The 23,556-nt window shown below is 42.3% G+C and overlaps 1 protein-coding gene across 4 annotated transcripts in view; it reads right to left on the reverse strand.

Annotated features, from left to right (window-relative positions):
• epha7 (EPH receptor A7) overlaps positions 1-23,556 on the reverse strand; it is a 99,302-nt gene that overhangs the window by 21,382 nt on the left and 54,364 nt on the right. For 2 of the 4 annotated variants that reach the window (XM_023952732.1, XM_023952731.1), the window contains exons 6-8: positions 6,573-6,697; positions 5,750-5,918; positions 1,010-1,118 (exon numbers count right to left, since the gene is read on the reverse strand). In XM_023952732.1, coding sequence (XP_023808500.1) covers positions 1,010-1,118; positions 5,750-5,918; positions 6,573-6,697 — 403 coding nt within the window. Of the gene's footprint in view, positions 1-973; positions 1,119-5,749; positions 5,919-6,572; positions 6,698-23,556 lie in introns of all 4 variants that reach the window. The other 2 variants (XM_023952730.1, XM_023952729.1) reach the window with 1 other exon arrangement.

Here is a 23,556-nt window from a genome sequence, read left to right on the forward strand (position 1 = left end):
TTGTGCACACAGAGGTGCAGTTTATAGACCCTGTCACATTTTTTTTCTTGGTTTAAACTGACTTTTAATAAAGCATTTGTCAAGGGAATGTGGATAAAAAACTATCCTTCTAGCTACTTTCACGTTTAACATGCAGGGGCCCCTTAGGTAAATAAATACAACAAAAAAATGTGTTTCACTAAAACATCCATCTCACAGGTGTCACATTTAGCTTCAATTATGTGAGAAATGAGAAGTAATGATGATCAAAATAAAAACAAAGTTCTTTATATTTTCTGAAATCAAGTAGAAATATCAGTAGCACTGACCGTAACTTTTAATGTGAATTTATGAATTTCTCGGCACAAATAAAAGTTGTTTTAAATGTCAATGTCAATGTTGGACAGAGAGAAAAGCAGAACAATAAATAAATTCTGCAATAATTTAGTTTAAGTCCAATCCTTATCTTGGAAGACGGACAATATCAAGCAAAAAAAAAACCTCAAAAACTTGATTTTATTTTGGTAACAATCACTAAGAATTGTTTTTCTAGAAGGGGATGAAAGTGGTCTTTTGGAATCGTATTTATTATAGTATGGATTATAATATGTATTTATTCCTCTTGACCAGCACGTCTAACTAGCCAAAGCTGCTAGTCATCATTCCTCCTCTGCATTCCTCTCATGCAGAGGAAGACTGATGATGTCAATGAACTGAGTGAGTGCTGATGATGGAGAAAACTGCATCTCCCACTCTGGAATGCAGAGCTTTTTCTCTACTTGTCTAATGATGGCTCTGCTAAAAAAAAAAAAAAAAACTTAGAAGCTGGTTGGCTGGTTGGGGGTGGAGGTGGGTGGGGGTGAAAATGGCGCATTACAACCTACAAGAACAGCATGCCACGTGATGATGAGTGCACGTGTGCGCGGGTGTGACGACTCCACAGACGTGGAGGCCTGTGAGTGACAGAAAGGCTAATTGACAAGCGCAGACTCACAGGAGCGGAGAGTCAATGGGGCCCGCGAGAGCGTACCTTCTCCCGATGATGAAGCCGAACACCATGAAGACCAGGATGATGGTCCCCGCCACAGCCACCACCGCTATGATGATGACGGGGTTCTGCTCGCTGGAGACGGTCGCAGCTGAGGAGACAGAAACACGCTCAGAGCCAACTTCACGACGCAAGCTGCAATCTGCAGTACAGACAGTAATGAAGTCCCAATGAGCAGCATGGAGATTGATAACCCCCCCCTCATCCCCTCACTTAGACACCACAGAAAGAAAGGATGCTTCCATTTTGGAGCACACACACACACACACACACAGCTTACTGTTTCAGAAAGTGGGCTTAATAGTCCCAGAAGGCAACGGCGTTTCCCTCCATCTCAAACAAAGACACATTCAGGCTGGAGCTGCGATTGCTCTGAACAACATCCAGCATCAACAGAGGAAGCATTAGGTCAGCTGAACCCACACAGAAGGGAGACATGACAACTCTCCATCAGACGACCAGCGTGGAGCTTCACCACCATGGAGGAAGAATCAACCTCTGAGCTGATGCTGGACACTTCAGTGTGCAGGAAAACCAGAAATCTTTCACAGGATGAAGTGGAATCTGCTAAAACCCAGAGCGTGTTCGCTTTCATTGGTTGGTAATTACTAAGTTTGTCTGCTTGTTAATCCTTGTCTTTTGAAAAGGGTAAGAAAGGAACCCATCACTGTGTTTATGAAGGCCTGTGAGCAGCTAAGCTTCCTATCGTGGAAAAATCTCTGTGCAGACAGTTTCTCCTCATCAGATAACATGGCTTGGCTTCACGTCTTCCACCAGGCTTTGTTTTAACCTTCATCAAACAAAGATGCTGAGTTCCCACTCTTCTCTTCTCAACGCCACAAACAGGTCTGCACGGCTCTTCCACACTCGCATCTTCTGGCTTTAAATTTAAAGGCTAAGGCTTCTGAAAATTCAATCTGCATCAACTACAATTCTAACCAGAGATTAGAAGGACTATTTAAGTAACAGCTTTTATATATTTTACAGTTGTGCAGAGCAGATAAAATGAAACATTTCCTTAATGGAATGATGCTGAACTTGACTTTAGCCCTGTAGAAATGCTTCTGCTGCCATGCGGGTGTTGGGGGGTTCTAGCTGCCACTGCTGCTGCAGCGGGGGTCTTGGGGTGGGGATGGCTGGGCACTCTCCCTCCTTTTCACATTCCACCATCCATTTTAGAAGAACATAAACACTCACCTGAGCACAGGTGTTAGCTCACCATTGCACTAATAGTTTGCATGATTGAATGTATTTTGTACATGTTGACATGTGGACATTTTTGGAGCCAAAGGTATGTCATTTGGGGGTGTGTTTGGACAGACCCCACCCATATAGACTTGTATTACATCTGAACCTCACTGTAATGAGTATAACCATCCAAAAACTTGTTGCTTTATGCTGCTTCATGGTTTTACCCCCCCCCCCCCCCTTTCCCCTAATCACCCTTCTATCCCCTCTCTCTAACATCCCTCTCTCTTCTTCCCTCCTTTCCTTTTCCGTCCGGTCCAACACAAAAGATTTTGATTGAAATGAATAAAGTTTGGCTTTGATTACAAAAGGGGTTTATTCAGACATACCTCTGGTTTGTCAGAAGATTCATAACCCCTGTTGTTAAAGTAAAATATGTCCAACACAAGAGGCCTTCAGCTCTCATCTGCATGCCCAGCTGTTGGACAGGACAAGTAAGAAGAAAAGAAATGCTTCTGCTGACAACATGGGTCAATGTAAAAGAGGCAGCAGTCAGATGAACTGTAAGCTAAAGATGAGAGAAAAACTGGGGAAAACAGGGAGAGGGCTACAGGTGAACTCAGCACGCAGCTGGACATTTATCAAGGGGAACAAAAAACTCAGAAAAGTAAAAATGTTTCAATAAAATGTATGGCATGTCTAAATCAATTTAAGTTACAAATAAAAATCTCTTGAAGTACGGTCTGTGGAGGCCAGTATAGAGAAAGCCTCTTATGGGTCATTAAAGTACAAGACTTCAATTGCTGAATTCAAAGCTATGAAGAACATGAAAATGAAAGAAAATGAACTTATAAAGGTGAAAATGAAGCCCCTGTTTCTCCAAAGGTTGAAGAGTTGTAGATGTGAAGAGAAGCAAGTCAAGTTAGAAAGCCCCATTTAGCATTTTGACTTACTTTGAGAAATGGTTTGAGCCACTTTACTGACAGTTGTATGAAAAAAAACATGAGGTCATCAGGAAAACCCTGGCCACCAATCAACAGCTGACGACTGATTTACTGCAATTACTGATATTTTAAAAAATGTTGAATGTTTTTATATCAACACTTTTTAAATATATATATATGTATATTGTTATTATGTCACACTTACTCTTTCATTGTAAACATTCTTTGGAGCATGAAGTGTTCTGACATTTTTTAATATAAGTAGGTCCCCTGAGACTGTCTGTACACCAGGATTAGATCCTGTAGAAAGCAGTGTTGCAGATAAAAACACGTATGTTGGTTCATTTTATTTCTTTTGTCATGGCATAAGAACAACCTGTCCATCTGTTTTAGAGGCTGATGAATCCCTTTTGGGGTCATGGGGTGGCTGGAGCCCATCCCAGGGTGAGGGTGGGGTTCACCTTAAGCAGGTTGTCAGTGTGTCACAACCACACAACCACATGCACACTCACATCTAGGGACATCAGTTTCTGAACTGCAGGAGGAGAGATCTAATGCAGGCTCCATACAAAAGGGGCCTAGCTGGGAATTGAACCAAAGCCATCTAACTGTGAGGCCATGGTGCAAACCACTGAGCAGCCCCCAATAAAACCCTCCTGCAAAATCTTCTGCAAACTGCAGATTTTCTTTACTTGAATTCTTTGGTTTATGAAAGTTGAACAGTTCTGATTTCATGTGAATCCATGTTCAGGATCTTGAGGCACGAAGGTCCCAGAACGTCGTTCCTCCACGGCCTCCCAACAACACTCCGACACTCAAAGCTAATGGAACTGATTAGATTTAAATGACTTTATCCTCATGACACTACACAAGCTTGTCCTTGTGCTTAGTGATTTTCTTCCTGTAACGTCTCGTCAGCATAAAGTCAAAGCAATTTGTGTCTGCTTTGAAGCAAAGCAAACAATTTCCCATGCTGAATACACAGACGAGTCGTGAGGCGGCGATCCACCGCTGCACACAGCCCTCCGTCGTTCAAACGCGCCGCTTTGCTCTCACAAGGTTACAATGGCGTCGAAACAGATCTCATTTGGTTTGCTCTGATGAAAGAGATCCACAAAATCAATGACAGACAAAGTTGGACGCAGCAGATTTCATTGATTGCAAAAAGGGAAGGCACCAGTTTTTCTGTTCGTCTAAAATGCATTAACATTTCTGAAGCTTTGATTTTTTTTAAGTGCTAGAAGTTTCTCTGCATAGACCACAGATCTGGCCCTGGAATCCAAGTAGAGTCCAGCACAAACAAGTCTGCAGTCCTTTTGTGGCGAGATTTAAGGAAAGGCTCAAAAATAAACAATGAATTAACCTACCTACTTAAAAAGCAAACTAACCAATAGATTAACCCTTTTACACCAGAGCTTCTCTTTGACCATTTGCAAAATTAACGCAATTCCAACAGGTTCTGCAGCACAGAAAAGCAATTTTATGCTGACATGCAACACTTCACGGTGATGAATTATGAGAACAATCAACATAAATCAGCTGATTGTGACGCATTGAGGTCAAGTTAGTGTTGAACATAAAGCCACTTTTCTCTGCATCAGAATCCACTGGAAATATTTTGATTGTGTAAACGGTTGAAGAGTTACGGTAGTTCAAAGTAGTGCACTGCAAAAACTGAATCTAGAGAAAATAAAAAAAACGCGTTTCAAGAAAAAAAAGGTCTTATTTTCTGTCCTGCAAGAGAAATGATCTTTTCAATAAAGTGTTCCGTTAGTAAATTCATCTGGTGCTCTGGATTTCAAAAGCAATTTGGACACCATGCTCACTATTTTTTTTATTTTTTTTTAAAACAGTGATTATGACATCATCAATTTCACAAAGTGAAAATTTAATTAATAAGAGCATTTTGTGATAATCATTTATGAATCCACTGTCTTCTGAAGATAAAAACAAAACATTTAAATACATCTGTTTTGGCAATAATTGTTCAGTCACAATGCATTGTGGCATCGATGCACACTGGTTTTTCGCAGAGACTTCTGGGAAATTTCGATTTTTGAATTGTAGATTCGAACAGCACTGCAAAATGGCGAACGCACTATTTAATGAGTAGTGAAGGAATTCGGACACAACCCACTTTTCATACACCATTGGCAGATTTTATTTATTCATTCATCTTCTATCTAAATCTGTTTTGTCACTTTCGGGGTCATGGGGCTGCTGGAGCCTATCCTGGGCACTCGTGGGCGAAGACGGGGGAAATCCTGAACAGGTCGCCATTTCGAGTAACCAATAAACCAATGAAGCATGTTTTTTTTACGTCCCCTATTAGTGTGTCTGATTCCAGTCCCCCTGCCAGGACTTGAACCAGGAGCCTTCTTCCTATGAGGCAAGAGCGCTAACTACCGCGCCACCATGCAGCTCTTTATTTATTCATTTCTTTTTTTTTTTTTTCTAATTAAAGAAAATCTGCCAGTGGGATTTTTGCCGTGTTTGTTCTTTGCTGTGGAAGTATTTAAGGCTAGTTAGCTACATCCTAATCTCAAATGGGATTGTGCTTGTAAGTGTGAAGCCGAGTGCTGAAGCCCACCTGTGGCCTCCTCCTGGGTGGTGATCTCCAGCTGGGGACTGTAGTTGCTGTAGCCGGCCTCCGTCAGAGCCCTGATCTGGAACACGTAGGCTGTGCTTGGCTTCAGGTTGTTTACCGTGGCAGAGGTGGACTTGGACCTAACGGTGGAGTAGATCCGGTCCTTCTGGTCCTGTTTAAGGGAAACGCGTGTTAAATTATGAACCTATTAAAGATAGACAAACTAACTGCTGCTGCAAAGACAACTAACTTCCAGAGGGTTTTTAAGTGATAAAACCTTTAAACACTGAACATCTAAATCACACCATCAATCATTTGTGAATTTTAAATAAAAAATGTGTTTTCATTTATTATATTTTGGTTTCTCTCTTAAAGCGTCTTCTTCACGGAGGCATGCTGGAAGCTGGATGCATCTTTAAACGTGCTTGTGAGCCAAAGGTCTGGACGGAATGCCAGCCTCTGTCATCGCTGTTTCCAATTTTCGGCTTTTGCAGCGGGGCAGAGCGCGGCCACAGTACGTGACGCCGGAGACTGATTCCAGCGCCAGTCTGCGGTCGGCGTCAGAGCCTTGCTGCCCTGCCTTTGATTTGCAGCGTTGCAGTTGCTCCATTAAAGCCGGCTGGAAAAAGCTGATGTGTTTAGACTGGAAACGTGTGGAGGCTGCAGCGTAATCTTTGTGGAGGGAGATAACAGAGCAGACTGCTAACTTTGGCAGCCCCAGATTGTGTGTGTTGACTAAATCAGAATAAAAACTTGTGTGTTTTTCTTCTTTGTAAAATGCAGTCGGAAATCAGAAAGGGAAAAAATAAATAGACACCGAACGTACTTTTTCGTAGTATTTGATTTCATATTCCTTGATGACGCCGTTGGGTTGCTGGGGCTCCAGCCAGGAGAGCTGGATGCTGCGCTGCTGCACCTTCTTGTTGATGATCTCCCTGACCTGGGATGGAGCTGCAGGGACAGAAACACGGCTCTAAGTGGACCACTCCTGCACCAACACCCACACGTTATTGTTTCCTCCTCATTTCAGAGCAAACGGCTGGAATCATCCCAGCCAAACACTGAAGCAATCGTTTTTTCTTCAATTAATTCCAGCATTTCCAGGGGAGAAAGGAGATGTGAGCTGATGGCAGAAAGCCCCTGTGAGGGAGCGGGGCGTGCTCACCTCACCTCCTGACACCAGACTCATGCACACCAATTATCTGTTTTTTTTTTTTTTTGCATGACTCATTTCAAGTGTCTGCCTGTCTGGATTAAGTGCTACAACATTTAGCTTTGCAAAAACGAGCACAGGCCTGTGTTCCAGCAGACAAAAGGTTAATGAACTTAACAGCTGTGCACAGATGGGGCTGGAGCCGACATGACTTCTACAGCGAGCTCTGAACTATTCAGTCTCCTCCTAAAACTGTGCTCCCAGCGCTCAGTCCTTCTGCGCTGCCGGCATTCCCGACGTTACGTTTCAACCAGTTTCCAGAGCTGACACATTCGGCTCCTGTATTTCCAGCTTTTATTGCATCTTTATCTTTAATATTCATTCGTACTGTGGACCCCTCCTTTAATAATAAAAGGCTTTGAAGCCTTTAAGAAATATTGTGCTGCTCCTTCCACAGCTGCGCTTTCCTCCTATTGCACGTCTCCCACTTCCCTCACAGTGCATCATTATCGCCGTCATCTTGATTATAATCACCATCATTTTATAGTACTTTTCTTAAGGGCCCCAGTGAAGGCAGGGAAAAGGAAAATAAAACTGAAGACGAGCTTTTTGGATTACCCAACCTCACCCCGAGGAGACGATGCTTTCAAAAGCAAGCTTACTGCAAATCTGCACTCTTAACAGCCTCCAAATCCTTTCTGTAAACATGCCGTGAAATCTTGATGACTCATGCTGCTCTCCAGGGCAAAACTTATTAATTAAGACGTCTTAGTAAGTTTGAAAGCCATCCTGGGGATGACTTGAATTCTAAGCTGAAAGAAACTCGTCAGATGCCGAGCTTTGATTCCTTTCCTGGATCTTGAAAGGATCTGCTAAGACTTTCATGAAAAAAAGTGTCAAGGAAGAAAGAATTTACACTCAAAATAAGATGTAGTCCTCACACAGTTTTTCAGTAAAAAGTTACTCTCTGAACTTGTAGCATAATTATTGGCTTATTCGACATTGGAAATGTCTGCAGGTTCATTACGATTCAGATATTAGATTCAAAGTGAACATGTGTCTTATTGTGGGTGATTGATAGCTACATTTTTATTCTGAACGGTCTCTGGTTCAGATCTGGACTTCTAAGCCACTGGAATGTCTCAAATCACAGAAGAAAAGCACAATTCTTACATTTCTCACTTTTTGCCTTCAATGTTCCAGACTTAATCAATAGTTGTCCAGTCTCTCTCAGGGACTTTGAAAGTTTTCTTGGGATATTTTCTACTTTTTCCAGTTTTTATGCTGCTAATACCTCTCTATCTGAAGGGTAATCCATGCAGACACAACACTGGCTCCTAGAGTGGGTTGGGCTTTCCTACTTAACCCTTAATGGTCTCTGAACTCAATCACATTACATTTACATGGACGTAGGAATGATCCCGACCCCCCCATTAGTATCGTTTTTATTCAGAATTGAACTTGAAGGTTTTAAACGATTTTTAGCTTTGAAATATTTAGTTTAAAATAAGCAATTATGACACATAATTGTTGGAATCAAACTTCTAATGGAATAAATCCTAGTAACTTTGTATATAGTTTAGTGTCACATGTTTTTAAAGACCAATTTTACTTTGTTTTGGCCTTTTCTTTGCTTTATTTGTGGATTTATACATTTTTATGTACAGTAGTCTATATGTTTGATCTTTGCAAAACATTTAAAAAAAACAGTTTGGTCTCATTTTTTCTTTTCTTTTTTCTCTTTGTGGAATTAAAAAAGAGACAACATTTACTACTTGAAATTGAGTTTTTTTTTTTTTTTAAGTTTCAGATTCATTGTGAACTTACTGTGTTTAGAAAAAAGCAGGGGTAAAAGGATAAATTAACAAAGACATTTCTGTAAAACGACAAAAAGGGAAAAATGTCCCGGACCACTACGGTTGAAATCCTCCAAAGATCAAAATGAAAGAAGACAAAATTAAAAAAATATATAAATATTTGCAATTGTTGCAAAGAAATTTATTCCTATTTTAAGATTGTTGTGGTTCGGTTTCTTCACTTTATCTTTTAAAAACATTAAAAACTCTGGAAAGGACAGTTTTCATCAGTGACCATCACAGTGTTGCCTCTTGGTTAACCTCAAACTTATAGGTGTTCAAAGTGGGAGGAAGATTCTTCACTAATTAATCAGGCGGTTTTGTTTTGGAAACATGACGATCCTGAACCTCAGCTGAAGGATCCCCTCTTTGTTTTCTTTGATTCCCATTGACAATGTTTAAGTTTGGAATTCATGCATTCCTCAAAACGAGCTTTTCCCAGGATGAGCAGGAACTGCTGAAGCGTGTGCGTCGTCCTCAGTGACCCAGTGGGAGGGCATCTCTGCCCCGACCCCAGATTGTTTTAAGATGACCTGCCGCTAATGACTCTGGCTGGATTAAAAGCTCATTAGGCCTCGTCGGCATTCCTGGCTGTAATGTCTCTGACAGCTGAGACCTCAGAGGAAAACCTGTTTTTGTGACGCGTCCCCCTCATAACACCCACCAACACAAGAACGACCTGCTGTCGGCCCGCCAAAGTCACAACAAGCGGTTGAAGGAGCCTAACGTCTTCCAACATGGCTTCAAGCAGACAGCTGAAAAAGGAACCCCTCCCCGTCCCCCTGATCCACGGACGCTGACCGTTTGCATGAACCACCAACACAAATGCTCTTCAGACGGACTTTTTAGAAGAGGTGTCACACAATTTGAGATCTTCTGAGTAACAGGAAACAAAGTGAAGTAAAACACTGGTGTTCTTGATAACACACTGCAGTCTGGACCTCCACCCCTTAGCTAATAGTAGTCCATTTTCAGGGTACTACAAGTCTGTACTAAAAGTGCGGCAGGATACTTGAAATGTTTTTCTATATACTGTAAACTTGAAATGTTCCAAATTAGTCTGAAGAAGTATTCAGTTAGTATATGTCTCTAGTATACTTGTACTCAAGTATACCTAATAATAAAAATAATAAAAATAAAACTTCAAGTGTCCTAAATCTACCATCTGTATTATTAGAATGAGGGAGATTTGGGTCTGTAAGACAAAATAAAACTGCAGCAACTGACTGAACAGCTCAAGTTTGCATCAGAGGCCAGCTTAGGTTGATGTTACACCCTCACAGTTTGGGGGTAAGCTCCAATAATGCAAGCTCCTACAGTTCCCATGATGCAATCTGATGCAATTTGATATTCTAATTTAAAAAAATAAGGTTATGGAGATGATAAAAGTGTGGAGGCAGTTATCCCTGACCACATTTGTGATGACTCCTTCACTTTCAGGAGGGTTGAGGTTAAAAAATGTTTGGTCTTTTGTCACAGAGGTGGCAGATGTAGGCAACAGAGGTGCTGCTAGTGAACCTCTGCCTTCACTTTTCACAGTGATCATGAGATTGGTGAGCAGTATTATCAGACATGGTGTTTCACTGGCTAAATGCTGATCTTTCACGGCGGGTGGTTTTCAGAATGGAAAGCAGTCGTTATCCATTTCTTGATGCTGTTAATGAAGACCCCAGCACAGCCTTAATTCTATATATAAAAATTAAAAAAAAGCCCCCCTGGGAATCGCTCACTCTGTGACAGCCGTTAATGACCGCCTTGATATCACCCAGACCAGAACACATCAGCCACTCCCGGACTTCCAGCCTACCTGTGGGGCTCAGCACAGCAGAAAATGGCATAATTGTTATGCTGCTCTAAGAGAGACCGTTAGGGAAGGCATTTGTGGATTCATTTTGCAATATTAGAAAATGTTTCAGTGACCCTGAACACCTTTTCCTGTAAAGCTAACTGATCCAGAAGCCATTCCCCGCCGTGCTCTGCATTTGAATATGCTGTGAATCTATTAGTCGCTGCATTGGAAATATTCTCTTCTTTCACCTGGCTGGCTGGCTGCTGTTAACTCAGAGCAGAGAGCAGAACGGAGGTAGTTCATTATATCCACGTCTTTCTCTGCCTTCTTTCTCGCCTCATGAACCGCACAATGACATCAACTCCTGCGCTAATTACGGCTGTGTTCACGGTGTGCTCTTGTGTTGCAGCTTCTGCAGTCACATCTGGGTTTGAGATGTGGCTGCAGTTTACCGGCGTTTAAGAGATGTTTTTAACAACAAATGTCTGCAGAGAACATCTGTGCAAAACAACATTTCAATCCATTTCTGGAGTTTAACTCATAAATGTACCATCCTTTGCTCACTAAGAGATTGTAAATGCGAGCAAAAGCTTTTTTCTGCTGCCTTCACAGCTGGCCTTCCTCTCCATCACGTCAAGTATTTCTCGTGCTGACACCTATAGATAAATTCACCGTAGAAGTGTATTTGCTGTCATTGCAGCAGAGACATATATTTACTGTTTAGACTGGAGTCTGGTTATTACACTGAAACCATTTTAAAAGGCCGCCTCTTGAAGCCCGTGAAACAAAGGAACGCCGCTGACAGTTTGGTCCCCGGCCGCCTTGACACTAACAGAGTGTGACATAATCAAGATTACTCCTACTTTATGTTGTGACTCCCATAACAATGCAGAAAGTGACTGCTGTTAAACGTAGTCAGCTCGGGAGAAAGGGAAATTTAAGGAGAGAGATCTGCCCAAAAAGAATTCTCCTTGAGAGGAAAAATGAGTTGCACCTCTGCTAGTTTGTAGGGACTCACAGGAGACTTATTAAAATAAACAGATTTGTCAAAAAGCCAAGGCAAAAATGGCTGTAGTCTGAATGCAGCTCAGTAATGACTTTTAATTAGAGCAGGCATGTAAAAGTAGAAAAATGTGCTTGTAAGGGGCTTAAGCACCAACTTTTAGCCTTAGAAGCTGTTTTGCTCCACAACCATCCTCTTATGAATCACTGTGTTCAGATCCAATGTTGGCAACCAAGACCTCTTCCAGAGAGTCAGGGGGAATCTCAAGGCTTGGTTAGGACTTCTTCTAGCTTTATAAACAAACACAAGTTGATTTCACCTCCACTTTAAAATTGTTTCCTCAGGAATTCATAGGACCAACAACGGTTTTATCCTTCCTGTGTTTGACTGTGTGTGTGTGTGTGTGCGTGTGTGTGTGTGTGTGGGTGTGTGTGTGTGTGTGTGAGTGGGAGGGTGACAAACGTCTGGAGTGACACTGACTTGTAGATTAGCTCTGACTGGGAGTTATCCACTCTGTGGATTACACACCTTGAATACACTGAACTCCTTCAAGTATGCAGAGGATGCTCAGTGGGAGCCAGAGCAAATAACAAACCCCGGCTCTGATAGAAGTGAGGGTCGCCGTAGAAACCAGCAGGAGACTTTATTCTTGATCTACAGAGTCAGTGTGAAGTTTTCATTCTGCTCCCTGAAGGTTTTCTGCTTTTATTTTGGATAGATGTGCCCATTAGCAGATAAAAGTCTTGTTAATCCAAAAGTGGGTGACCAAAAGTACTGGTTAGCAATTCCTAGGGGTGTAACAATTAATCGATTTAACTGATTAATCAATTTCTCTTCCTATGATCCAACCAGACGGATCTGTCTCAAGTTTTTAGTCAAATCGAATCATCAAATACCATTAAAAAATGGTTTCAAAATGAAATAAATCAATTATAATCGATATTGGCAAATACCATTTGGATTTAGATGTGATGTCATCAAAAACTGATCAGTCCATCATTTCAGTCCAATGTGTGGAAACACTTTGAATTTAGCAAAGTCATGTGACCATCCAGTGTCTATAATGTCCTAAAAATGTTCCCTTTGGATTCTTTGGATGTGGACAAACAACAGTGGTGAACTTTTTTAAACTAACATGTGGATGGATTTGGGTGCAGATTGAAGGAAATTCCCTCGATAAATGAACCACACAAGTTTTTAAAAATAACAAACCACCAAACAAAAACCTGGTAAGAAGACAAGATGGTAGAAATGCTTCACAAACTATTACAAGAACCGCTGTTTTAGAACTGAAGCTCACCACTCAATCAAAAATCTTTAAAGACACAAAAGTTTTCTATTACCAAGGCTTTATTCCTGCACATCTGATTTTACAACAAAGTATTTTATTAATAGCATATTAGCTACAGAAGGGCAACAGTGGAGGAGAAAACATGAAGAAACCTGCAGCAAAACCTAAACCAAAAGAAAACCAATGAAACAGAAAAGTATGCAACTCATCCTAATGTTTTTCTTTCTTTTCTAATTTAGAAAATGAAATTTAAATCTATTCTGCTTTTAACAGGCAGCTAATGCAGAAAAGCTCACACTGGTGAAAAACGATCCTTGCTTCAAGTTTTCCTCTGAATTTTGGCTTCTGCATTTTAGATCAGATACATTTGCTTTAGAAAAGCTTTCAGAGCTGCCTGAAAGTCAAGAATGACAGAAGTTAAATCGCAGTCACAGCAAATGCATGAACTAAATTGTCTTCTTTGATCTGAGATGGAATTGTCCTAATTTTTTATTGTTGCAAAAGGTATTCCTGAAACGTAAATGATGTAATCCAGTGGATTCCAGTTTCTGTTGCAGCCTCTTCTCTCCCACCACAGTCAAACTCTGAGTATGGTAACAACAGTAGATGTCCTTAAATCACACTTCAATTCTTTAACATAAAGAATATAGCTGAAAATCATCTGCATAACTTTGGAGATGTGTGCCATTGTGCTTCATAATATTACTTAATACTAACTGCAGAATTCCCAAATTCAATTCAGTGATGAATTAGGCATGTTTCATGTTTATATTTTCAAATCTGAAATACTGATGATCAAAATAATTGTTATTACTTGTCAAATATTTTTTGTGGCAGCTGATTGTCCACGAACTCCGTGTCCAGCCTGCGTTTGCTCAATCTGTTATTTCTGCAGCAGTTTGAAGCCATATGATTCTTATGCACGGCGAACCCTGCAGCGGGGGAGTTTACCCTTGAACCAAGCCTGTTTGAAAATAGAGTTTTAAAGAGCTGGCAGAGGACAGAACACTTGCTGCATAACAATGGCGGTCGAGGCGGGGACACCTTTAGTGACCACACAGGGAGGTCAAAGGCGACTCTGTTTGAAAGCAATTAGCTGGGCCTGATCTGAAGGGGGCCTGGGCCCAGCTTTTCATGTTCTGTAGGGCTGACAGCTCCAGAGGTGATGGGATGATTATTAATCTGATGCCGACAGCTTGACACAGCCATCATATTCCATTCTCATTATTTCCCAGTTCAAGGCCTCTGCGCATCAGTTCAACGGAGAGCCATCCAATGCCATATTATGCCTCAGAGCTGGTGACTTGTGTTTTCCGTCTGATGGAGCTGTCACCATGTTTGGCTATAAAGTCAGCGAGAACCTCTTCTCTTAATCCAGTCTGTGTGTGAAATCTCCCGTTCCTTGAGCGAGTCAATGTTTTCGCTGTTTTGAGTGGCTGAGTGCATCACTCACACGGATCGGCTTAAGTACAGCCTCGCTGTGAGGCCGCGAGTCACAATCACAGACGGAGGTCAGCGTAGAAAATCTCTCTGTGCACGAGTCTCCCGGCACTTCCTCCTGACGGGGACTTCATTTGAACCCCTCATAATGTCAGAAAGCCGTTCAATAGTGTCACAGACACACAAACGAGCGGTCAGCTGTGTTGCATAACTACTGCAGCAGCAGGGACAGCACTTACTTTGAGAAGAGCTCAGCCTCCCTGCATCCTGAGTGGCAGCCCATCAGCAGCAGCTCTTAGCAAACCCCTCATTTCCTCTAGTCATCCTGAATTGTCCCACCAGCAGCCATATTTATTTTCCCTCACGTGGAGCCAGAGCGGACAGACTCCACGGTGACACACGCCCAATTTACATAATGGCATACCTGGGACAGGGAAGAGCGGCCCTGCTGGAGCTGAAACACACCGTGCAGATACTTTCCAGGTCTGCAGACCAGGAGGGGGAATCACAGGCATTTTCCGATTTGGTTCAGGATACCTGCCCCACAATCCCATCAGAGTGACTATGATGGACACCAACTGGCAGGATCAGCCCTCATTTCTGTCTTCATGACCACCAAGTGAAGCACTGAAGTAGTGCTGCAAACAGTGAACTAGAGTTTACCATAAGCACATTTGAATCTTAGTATCTGCAGCAGGTGCAGCATCAGGGATGCCCAGTTTAGCCTAGTCTGTTTAGTTTAGCCGTTACCTATTAAATTCTATGATTTCATGTTTTTTATGATTTCATGTTTATTATACAATTACTGATATGAAGCCCATTGAGACGACTATTGTTTTAGTATTAGGCTATATAAATAAAACCGAATTGAATGAAATTAGTTGGACATGGAAACGTTTATCACGTTTCCCAAACAGTTTGAAGACGTTTGGGCATCAATGTTATGATAGTTTTCCAAGCTGTAATACGTTTCAATACAGGAGTTTGGCTTTTTTGGTGAGATTTTGAAGGGGCAAAATGTTCCTCTAATACCTTTACCATAGACTCATAGAAACTATGAGTTGTGACAGATCAGTTTCATGTGAAACATTTTACATGTCATTAAAGTCATGGCAAAAAAAGTAAAAAAAACAGAAAAAACATCAGTATTTAGTGACTCCTCCCACTGTGTGACAACGTGCATTGTGGCATTTCATTCTATGTGTTGCTTCAATGTTCTATTTACTGTGATGTTTACAACATTGTTGTTCTTTTCTCACCTTTTCATTTGTCGTGTTTCTTGTGTTGTTAAATGTGTGTTTATTATATGTGTATGTGAACAAATGAGCCGAGTTTGAGGGAGTTACTGCACAGTTGACTGCAGAGGAGGCAGGAGCAGAATTAGGGTTTTCTACATCTCTGGTTTTAGAGATTTGGCAGTGTTGGTGGTGAACTCACTTATCCTCCAGTAGTGCATACAACATAAGTATACTTTTGTCATTTGGACCTCTTGCAGGAGCTAGTGGGTCTTGAATGTCCACTTGTGAATTTATTATCACAATCTCAAATTGAGGTCTGATTATTTAGGTCCGCCCATTTTGTGGCCCAGTTCTAATGGACACATGGACCAACCGAGCTACACATTCCAAGTGTTGGACGTCCACCGTGGAGGAGGTTTGCCTTTGGAATCCGTTTTGAAAGCACCACAAACCCAACGCTGATGTCTGTGAAAGTCTGTACTTTTTTTGGCAAAAACTTTTGTTTAGAGTGACTAACACCTGAGAAACAACAAAACGGAGTCAGATTCATTTTTACCTGGATTTCCCCATCCACCCTGCCTTCCCTGCTCCCAGTTTGAGCAACAACAGCATTTGTCAAGTTACCATTGATCGTCATCTAGGAGAAACACCAAGAGTGCTAAAGTCCCACCCCAATCATCTTTTGATCCACTGTAAAAGCTTACAGTTACACACAATCTACCCTCACTGGTGCAACAAAGATTTCAAGCAATATTGAGTTTGGATCCAGATTCCAGCTCAGACGAGGAAAACAAAGACAAACATGGATCTAGGATAGATACTCAGAAATGCAATTTTTAGCTTAATTTTCTTTATATATGTCCTTTATCATCAGAAAAAAACATAATTTTCATCAGAGGGGGTCTTTAACGACTTTTATCCAAACCAGATTTAATATCTACAGCCAAGGAAAAGCAAATGGGACCAAAAGCGCAAACACATTTGTACAGTTCAGCTTCCCTACTTTACATACAATCATCACAAGCACTCAGGTGTGATGAATTGAAATAAAGCCAGGTGTGAATCACACCCTCCCTGGTGCGGCAGAAAGCAGGTCACACTGCAGAAGGTCACATAATTAGGAGGGGAGACAGGAAGCAGCAGTGGACTGCAGCCGCTCAGGCTCCTTCATCCTAAAGTGGACAAGGAGCGCCGTCACAAACACAAACTGCCCCGGCTGCAAGCTAACAGCATTTGTTGACACGTTCTGCCAATCTATTTAGTATAAGGAGAATTTGGGGCTGCAAACAAAATCTTCCTGTTTGATCTCACTCCGTATATCTTCATTCCTAATTGCTGCATTTCCTGAGATCTGCAGGATTTATTTCCCAGACAGCCTGATGAAGTCATAAAAATGCTTCTTGCTGCAATAATGATGCCATCGAGCGGAGCCTGCACATGGGCTGTCAGGGAGAATCCAAGCTGGCACAGACCAGATGAGAAATGAAAGCTCTGGTACGTGTTAGAATGCACTGGCTTGGCTTGGCTTCTCCGCCGCCTGCCTGACCTTTTCTGCTACAAACAGCTGCCAGGCACGGCTTCTCCAAACACGAGCAGAAACACGCAGACTCCACGGCTTTATCATTTATCTTAATGAAACAAAGACTGCAGAGTGAAAAGACACTGAGTCGATTACAGCCAGCTCCAGACGCGGTGACTGAGGATATTCACAGGAGCTGCTAAGCAGCCAAACGGCCCTCCACCTTTGTGCCTCCCTTAAATGTCAAAGCGCAGCCCGAGGCTCCGGTCTGCAGCTCTGATTGGACATGCGAGCTCCGCTGGGATTGATGAGTGTGATAATTTCACAGAGCTGCAGACTGATGGCACATGCTGGGTCAAAATCCGGAGGCACTGCTATTATTTTGAGGTTGTAACCCTCGGTCGTCTGCAGCAGCTGCTCCCATTCTCTTATCAGCTGGAAATGGATCGGATGTTTGTTTAGAACATTTCACACGGAAGCCACCGCTGGTGAGTCTGCAGTACGTGGGCAAGCGTGATTGCTGAGGGCTGGCATCGTAAACACCCATTTATTACAGAAATACATCTGTCATCAAGGAGATGATCCTATTAATCAGAGCTGGTATGCTCTTTAATCAGAGGCTGGGACGGGAGGAATCGCAGGGAAATCACATCCAGGCTTCCTCCCCTGGAATGGCGTTCCGAGCAACACGCTGCCAGTAGTACTGAGGTCTGCAGCTCCATCAGTATCCAGAGCAAGTACCACTACTACCAGGAGACAGCCAACAAAAAAACTCTAGCGCTGCACTCCTGCCAGGGTTTTTCTGTCTGTAAGAAGACAAAAAGCACTTTTCTCTGGGATTACCTGACAAAATACTAACAACAATCGGAGGCAGTTCTCAGCCTTTCGGCCTGAAAGAAGCAGCTCATGCTGAGCAGTCAGGCTTTATTCCAACCCACAGAACAATGTTTGGAATTCTGGAGGAAATCCCACATTTCTGTCACGGGTCTTCCAGTCTCTGCAGGTTCAGGGTGGTTTGAAAAGTGGTCAGTTTCTATGCAAGTTGTGGGACATTTTTTCAGATATTTTTACCTCAGTTACACACAGCAGAAGGACTCTCAGGTGCACAATTTTACACTTAGAGCTCTGAGAGTTACTGCATGTTCAGAGCCAGGTCCAGTATCCAACGCTTCATCTCAATAACTTTGACGGGAGGAGACAGCGTGTTTCAGATTAACACCACTTCCCCAGATGATGAAGTCAGCGTGTTATTTTTACTGAACTCAGAGCCGGCTGCCAGATGTCCTGCAGCCGCTTCCTTCCATCAGTCTCCTCTCTTTTTCTGTTGCTGACAGTTTAAAAAAAAAAAAGACAAGTGTGCTGCTCCGAGCACAGCGCCCCCTGTGGAAGTGAAAGGGTGCACCCATCCAGCAAAGACCTGCAGCTTCTGCAAGGCCTCCTCACTTAAAACAAAAACACAGAAATGTGTTTATTTACAGTAAAAAGCAATTATCTAATAATAAATTACTTACATGCATGCAGAAAGCTGAAATTATCAAAATGTAGCAAAACACAGATGCTCCAATGAGGAACTTGTTTTAATGGAAGATGATATATTTAAGTAATTCCTAAATTCAAGCCCCCCCCAAATTTTTTTTTTCACTTCCAAACAACATTGAGTGAGAAATGCAGCTGAGCGCCCAAAATGCAGATCTTCATTTGCATTTTTGTTGTCTTGACTTATTCCTGTTCACTAAAGGAAAAACGGTGACACACAGTGATCACACTAAAGGCAAACTGGGGGGTGACCGGTTATAGGATATGTGCTATTTTACATTTTGTTGCCAATATGTTCACTTTTACTATCATATCTGCTCTAAATAGCTGTTATTTGTCTTCTTCACTATTAATAATTGCCATCAACCTGGAGGGGGGGGGGAAATTGGTCAATAAAAACATTACAAATATATTCTACCTGCTGGCATAAATGTGTGACGTTGAAACTAATTGTGCAAGTGGGTGTGGATGACAAATACCATTGTGATTTTTTTTTCAATGATTAAAGCTTATTTTTAGGCAAAGAATAGAAATGACTGATTTTTTAATCATATTAAAACCTTTTTTTTTTCACCTGCCTTCCTTGGTTCCTGGGAAAATGTCTGGTGTTTTGCCTGCAGGATTACCTGTCTGACAGTTATGGTTTTTCAACAAAACCTTTTGAATCCATTTCTGCAACGTGCAGACAAAGACGGGACACAAAGAGTGCAGAGGTAGATGCAGCAGTGCTCTTCAGGACTGGAGCAAAACCCCAACGACTGCACAAAGGGCTGCTTCCAGTCTGACTGTGGTTTCAGGTAGGGCCTTTCGGCGTCTGTCATCAGCACTGAGCTCCGCCATCACTCAACTGTCTGCTACAAGCTCGCCTGATGTCTTCTTTACAAAAGCTAATGACAGGAAGTGAGGGCAAGCAGACAGCAACACTCGTGTGTGGGTGTGTCAGCTCACACTCGACTGAAACACCGCCGGCGTGTTTGTCCTGCAGGGATTCTGCAGGAGCGCCGCCTCATGTGCATCCCGGCGTGAAAGCGAGCGACCTCCAGAACAGCAGCTTTTTGGGGTTTTTATGTGCCGTTGAATATGGAAGCAACCTTGTCAGGATGATTAATGATAACTGAGCAAACACAGAGAGAAGCAGCGACTGAGTGAATATTGTAGAGTAAAAATAACTACATTTCACGGTGTGGAAGCTTTTCTGAGCGGCTTTGTCACAAATCGCTGCGCGCTTGGATCACATTCATAACCAGGATTTATGATCAACAGTCATGTAAGACCTGTTTGCCGAGCTAAAAAGCTGCCAGCTCTTAACCAGAGCTGATTGCTGCCAGACGGGGCCGCTCAGACCCCCACTCCACACATCAAACCCGGCTGCTCCCAAGCTGAACTCGGCCCTGGTGGACCAGCTTCTCCTCTCTGCACCGGCAGCGTCCTTGTTCTGGGAAAGTGCCGCAGGCCTCCGCTCAGCTTTTGCTCGTTAACTGCGAGCTGCACAGTCGGTCAGATCTGGAGGCCCTGCTTTATCGAGGTCAGACGTGAGGAATTTTAGATTTCTTCTTGAGATTGCGATTGAGTTCAGAGGGAGGCAGTAGATGAATAATTCCTCTTCCTAATCCTGGAAAACGTACATCCTTGGTGGAAGATTTTACCAACAGTGGAACAAAAAGCTAAACGAAGGTGAATCCGTATTTTGCATTTTATCTAAAGACGTTTTCTAATATATTTCTGTCGTTTAAAAAGCAATATTTCAACAATTTCCTTTAGTGAATAAAATCTTAATCCAGTTATATCATGAAAACAAAAACAAACATAAGAATAAAGACATTTACTAAACACTGAACAAGTTGGGAGTAAATGTTTCCCAGGAAACAAAAGCTCCACAGGAAGAGTGCATGTGAGCATTTGGAGTCGATCACTCTTCTTTCACATGTATTTATAGCAGGAAAAACGTGGAACCACAAACAAAATCTAACGTTTTCTATGTTTCTTGGGTACATTTCCTGGTTTAGTCCAGGAGCAAAAACTCTTCTCCTAGTTCTCCACATCAATGCCGAGCTCCCACATTCTGTTCCTGAACTGCAAGGGAACCTGGAAGTAGCAATGGCAGCTCCTCCAATGATCACTGGGTTTAAAAGACCATTTCCCATCGACTCCCTTCAACCAATTAACATAAAACAGACTGATCCTGTCTGATGTGACTGGGTTTTTTTTATTATTATATCTTACAGAGCAACATGTTAATGCCCATGTCACACCTGCGACCACATTTCAGACATGATGCAGTCAGAATTTTACTTTCTAATAACCAGCATGAACGGCGAGCAGAGACGCTGTCACAGGGATCGTAATGAGACCATCAGTGAGATCAGACAGGAAATAAGAGTTAAGGGTCAAAGTAAACCCAGAATCCCTTCAAGTCCAGTCTGATTAGTAATGCTATGAGGAATCTAATACTCTTTTCAGTCAGAGTGTTGCAGGACTTTGATAATGATTGGGTAAAAAGCACATCTGGTAGCGTCTGTAAACATCTGTACCTGTGCGATGCTGAGGAGCGATTACAGAGACCAGACACTAAAAAAGGAAATAGATGGAGCCTGTGCTCGACTTTGCAGGGACACATTTCTATTTTCTTCATGGGGGCGAGAGAAGCAGGTTCAGCAAAAAGAGGCCATCAGAAAGGCTCAATACAGATAGAAATATTCCAGCTATTTCTCAGTCTCCCTTCAGAGAAATCTTCAGCCTGCACACAGGAATAATCAGCATTCAAAGCCTCGGACACTTTGCAGGGTTTCATTAAAGGCCCGGGCTAACGCCGCTGCCATTCGTCACACGCTGACTATTAAAACGGCCGCCCCTGCCTGTCCTTTGTAAAACTGTCTTTGCAGGACCATTCATGTTGGAGCAGAGCTTGTGCAGCTGCTGCACAAAGCAGCAGCAGGAGGTGGGCCCATGGGTTTGTGATGCAGATGACTCGCAGGAAGATGACCAGCTTCACCTTGCACAGCTTGATGGGCAGTCAGGAAGAAGGCCCGACTTTTGCCCTGTAGCAGAAGTCAACCCCTAGGTTGTAGCTTATGTATCAGTCCAAACAGCTGAAGCTGGGTCTTGCACCTGAGGACCAGACATCAACCACAGCCTCATGAATGAGTCCTCTTTTATAGAAGATGCTTCTAACATTCGGGGTTCAGTTTGACAGGTTTGTCTGAGCAAACGTATTGCTTTTTGGACTGATTGACAAAATAGCCAAGTGTGTTTTGCAGAAAAGAAAAGAAGACATCCAAACATCCAAGTAAAAATAAAAAGATTGTTCAGAAGGAGGAAATGTATATTGTTACCATAAAAACTCACTGCATGTTTCTGGAGCAGACAGACACATCTAAACATATTTAAATGTACATTTATGTTTGAACAACTGCCCTTTAGTCAACAGTGAATGAATCCCTATATGTGAATGTTTCACTCATTTATAGAGAATAAATATCACCAGCCAACAATGGCGGAGAGAGCAGAACAAAGCTGCACTCATGACCTAAAAGTGGTGCTTTCCTTCTGTACAAGTCAAAATTGCTGAGGTAAAAAAAAAGCTTGAGTTTATTAAAAAAAAAACTTCTATGTAACCACTGTGTTTTGTAAAAAACAAACAAAAAAAGAATAATAACTTTGCATCTACATGTGTGTAGCAGTTTGGTGACTTGATAACAACACTTTGGCTTCTTAAGATGTTTAAGGTATTCCTGGAATTAAACAGAACCAACCTGACCAGGATCAAAAATCTAGGATCAGCAAATGAACTGCTGCCATGGACCACAGACCATTGTGTCCCTCTAACTCTAAATGAGACAACAAGCTGTGTGACCAAAGCAGCTTAAAGTGACACTCAGGGAAACGGGGAACACTGGACTTGCAAATTGAGAGATGAAGCCCGACATCCTGATTAAGGCTGGCGAGATGTCACATTGTCGTCTTGTTTCTGTGTATCGGCTGCGGGATTAGCCATTACTGTAATTGGTTATTCACGTCTGATAGGCTGCAAGAACGACAGGCTTAGGACTAAAGTGTGGGTGTGAAGCGGGGGAGGAAGGGGGAGCACTCAAAAGTTTGCTTTTCAGTCTCTTGGAGACACGTCCTCAATTACTTCCAACAGTAATCAGACGCCTTCCTCCTCTTTGTGTCCAGCATGTTTACCCAGAGGATCTCCAATCCACTTTGTCAGCAGTTAATTGGAGAGTTAGCCATTTATTCTCATGTAAATGTCACCCGTGTTCCCCACAAATGAAACGGAGCGGTTTCACATCGTTGGGGGGGTGACAAACTGCACTGCATCAGAGGACTCAACACAGAGCACTTGTCTCATTTTCAGAAATTCAATCTGGTCCACAAATAAGTAGATGTTATCAGAGTCTGTGCGTTTGAGTCATTTTTGCATCTCAAAAGCTCCATTTAATTTCATTTGCAGACAGACGTTAAGAAGTAATTATCCTGCAAACACATCAGGAGCGTGTTCCTGGAAAATCCAAACGTGGAGTAAAAAGCTCAGATGTTTTCTGGCCATTCGTTTTCATCCTCTTTCAACTGCCAGACTTTCCCGGACCAAACACATTCTGACACACTTTTTGGCAGCGTTCGACAGCGGCTCGCCGGCGTGATGGCGAGATGATTCAGGAGGAATTTACAAATTTAATTAACTTGCTCTCCAAGGACTGCGGCTCTTCCAACTTTCATTTAGATGTAATCTTTCTTCTGAGAATACAGAGGGAAAACGGCTTCTCCACGTCCGACAAAGTCCACATTCGAAGAAGTAACAAAAAACTTTCACCTAAAAAAATAACTTAATGACAACCGATCGATTAGACCGGCCTATTTCTGTTAATTGACTAATCACCTCAATGGGTAATCATTGCAGCTCTAGAATGTGGCACAAGTGCAAACACACTGAACTAATTACATTCTATCGGGCTAGCTTGTTGGTAATTATTTGCTTCAAAGGG

Source organism: Oryzias latipes, chromosome 24 (genome assembly GCF_002234675.1).
Source record: "Oryzias latipes chromosome 24, ASM223467v1".
In the NCBI taxonomy this organism is placed as follows: domain Eukaryota; kingdom Metazoa; phylum Chordata; class Actinopteri; order Beloniformes; family Adrianichthyidae; genus Oryzias; species Oryzias latipes.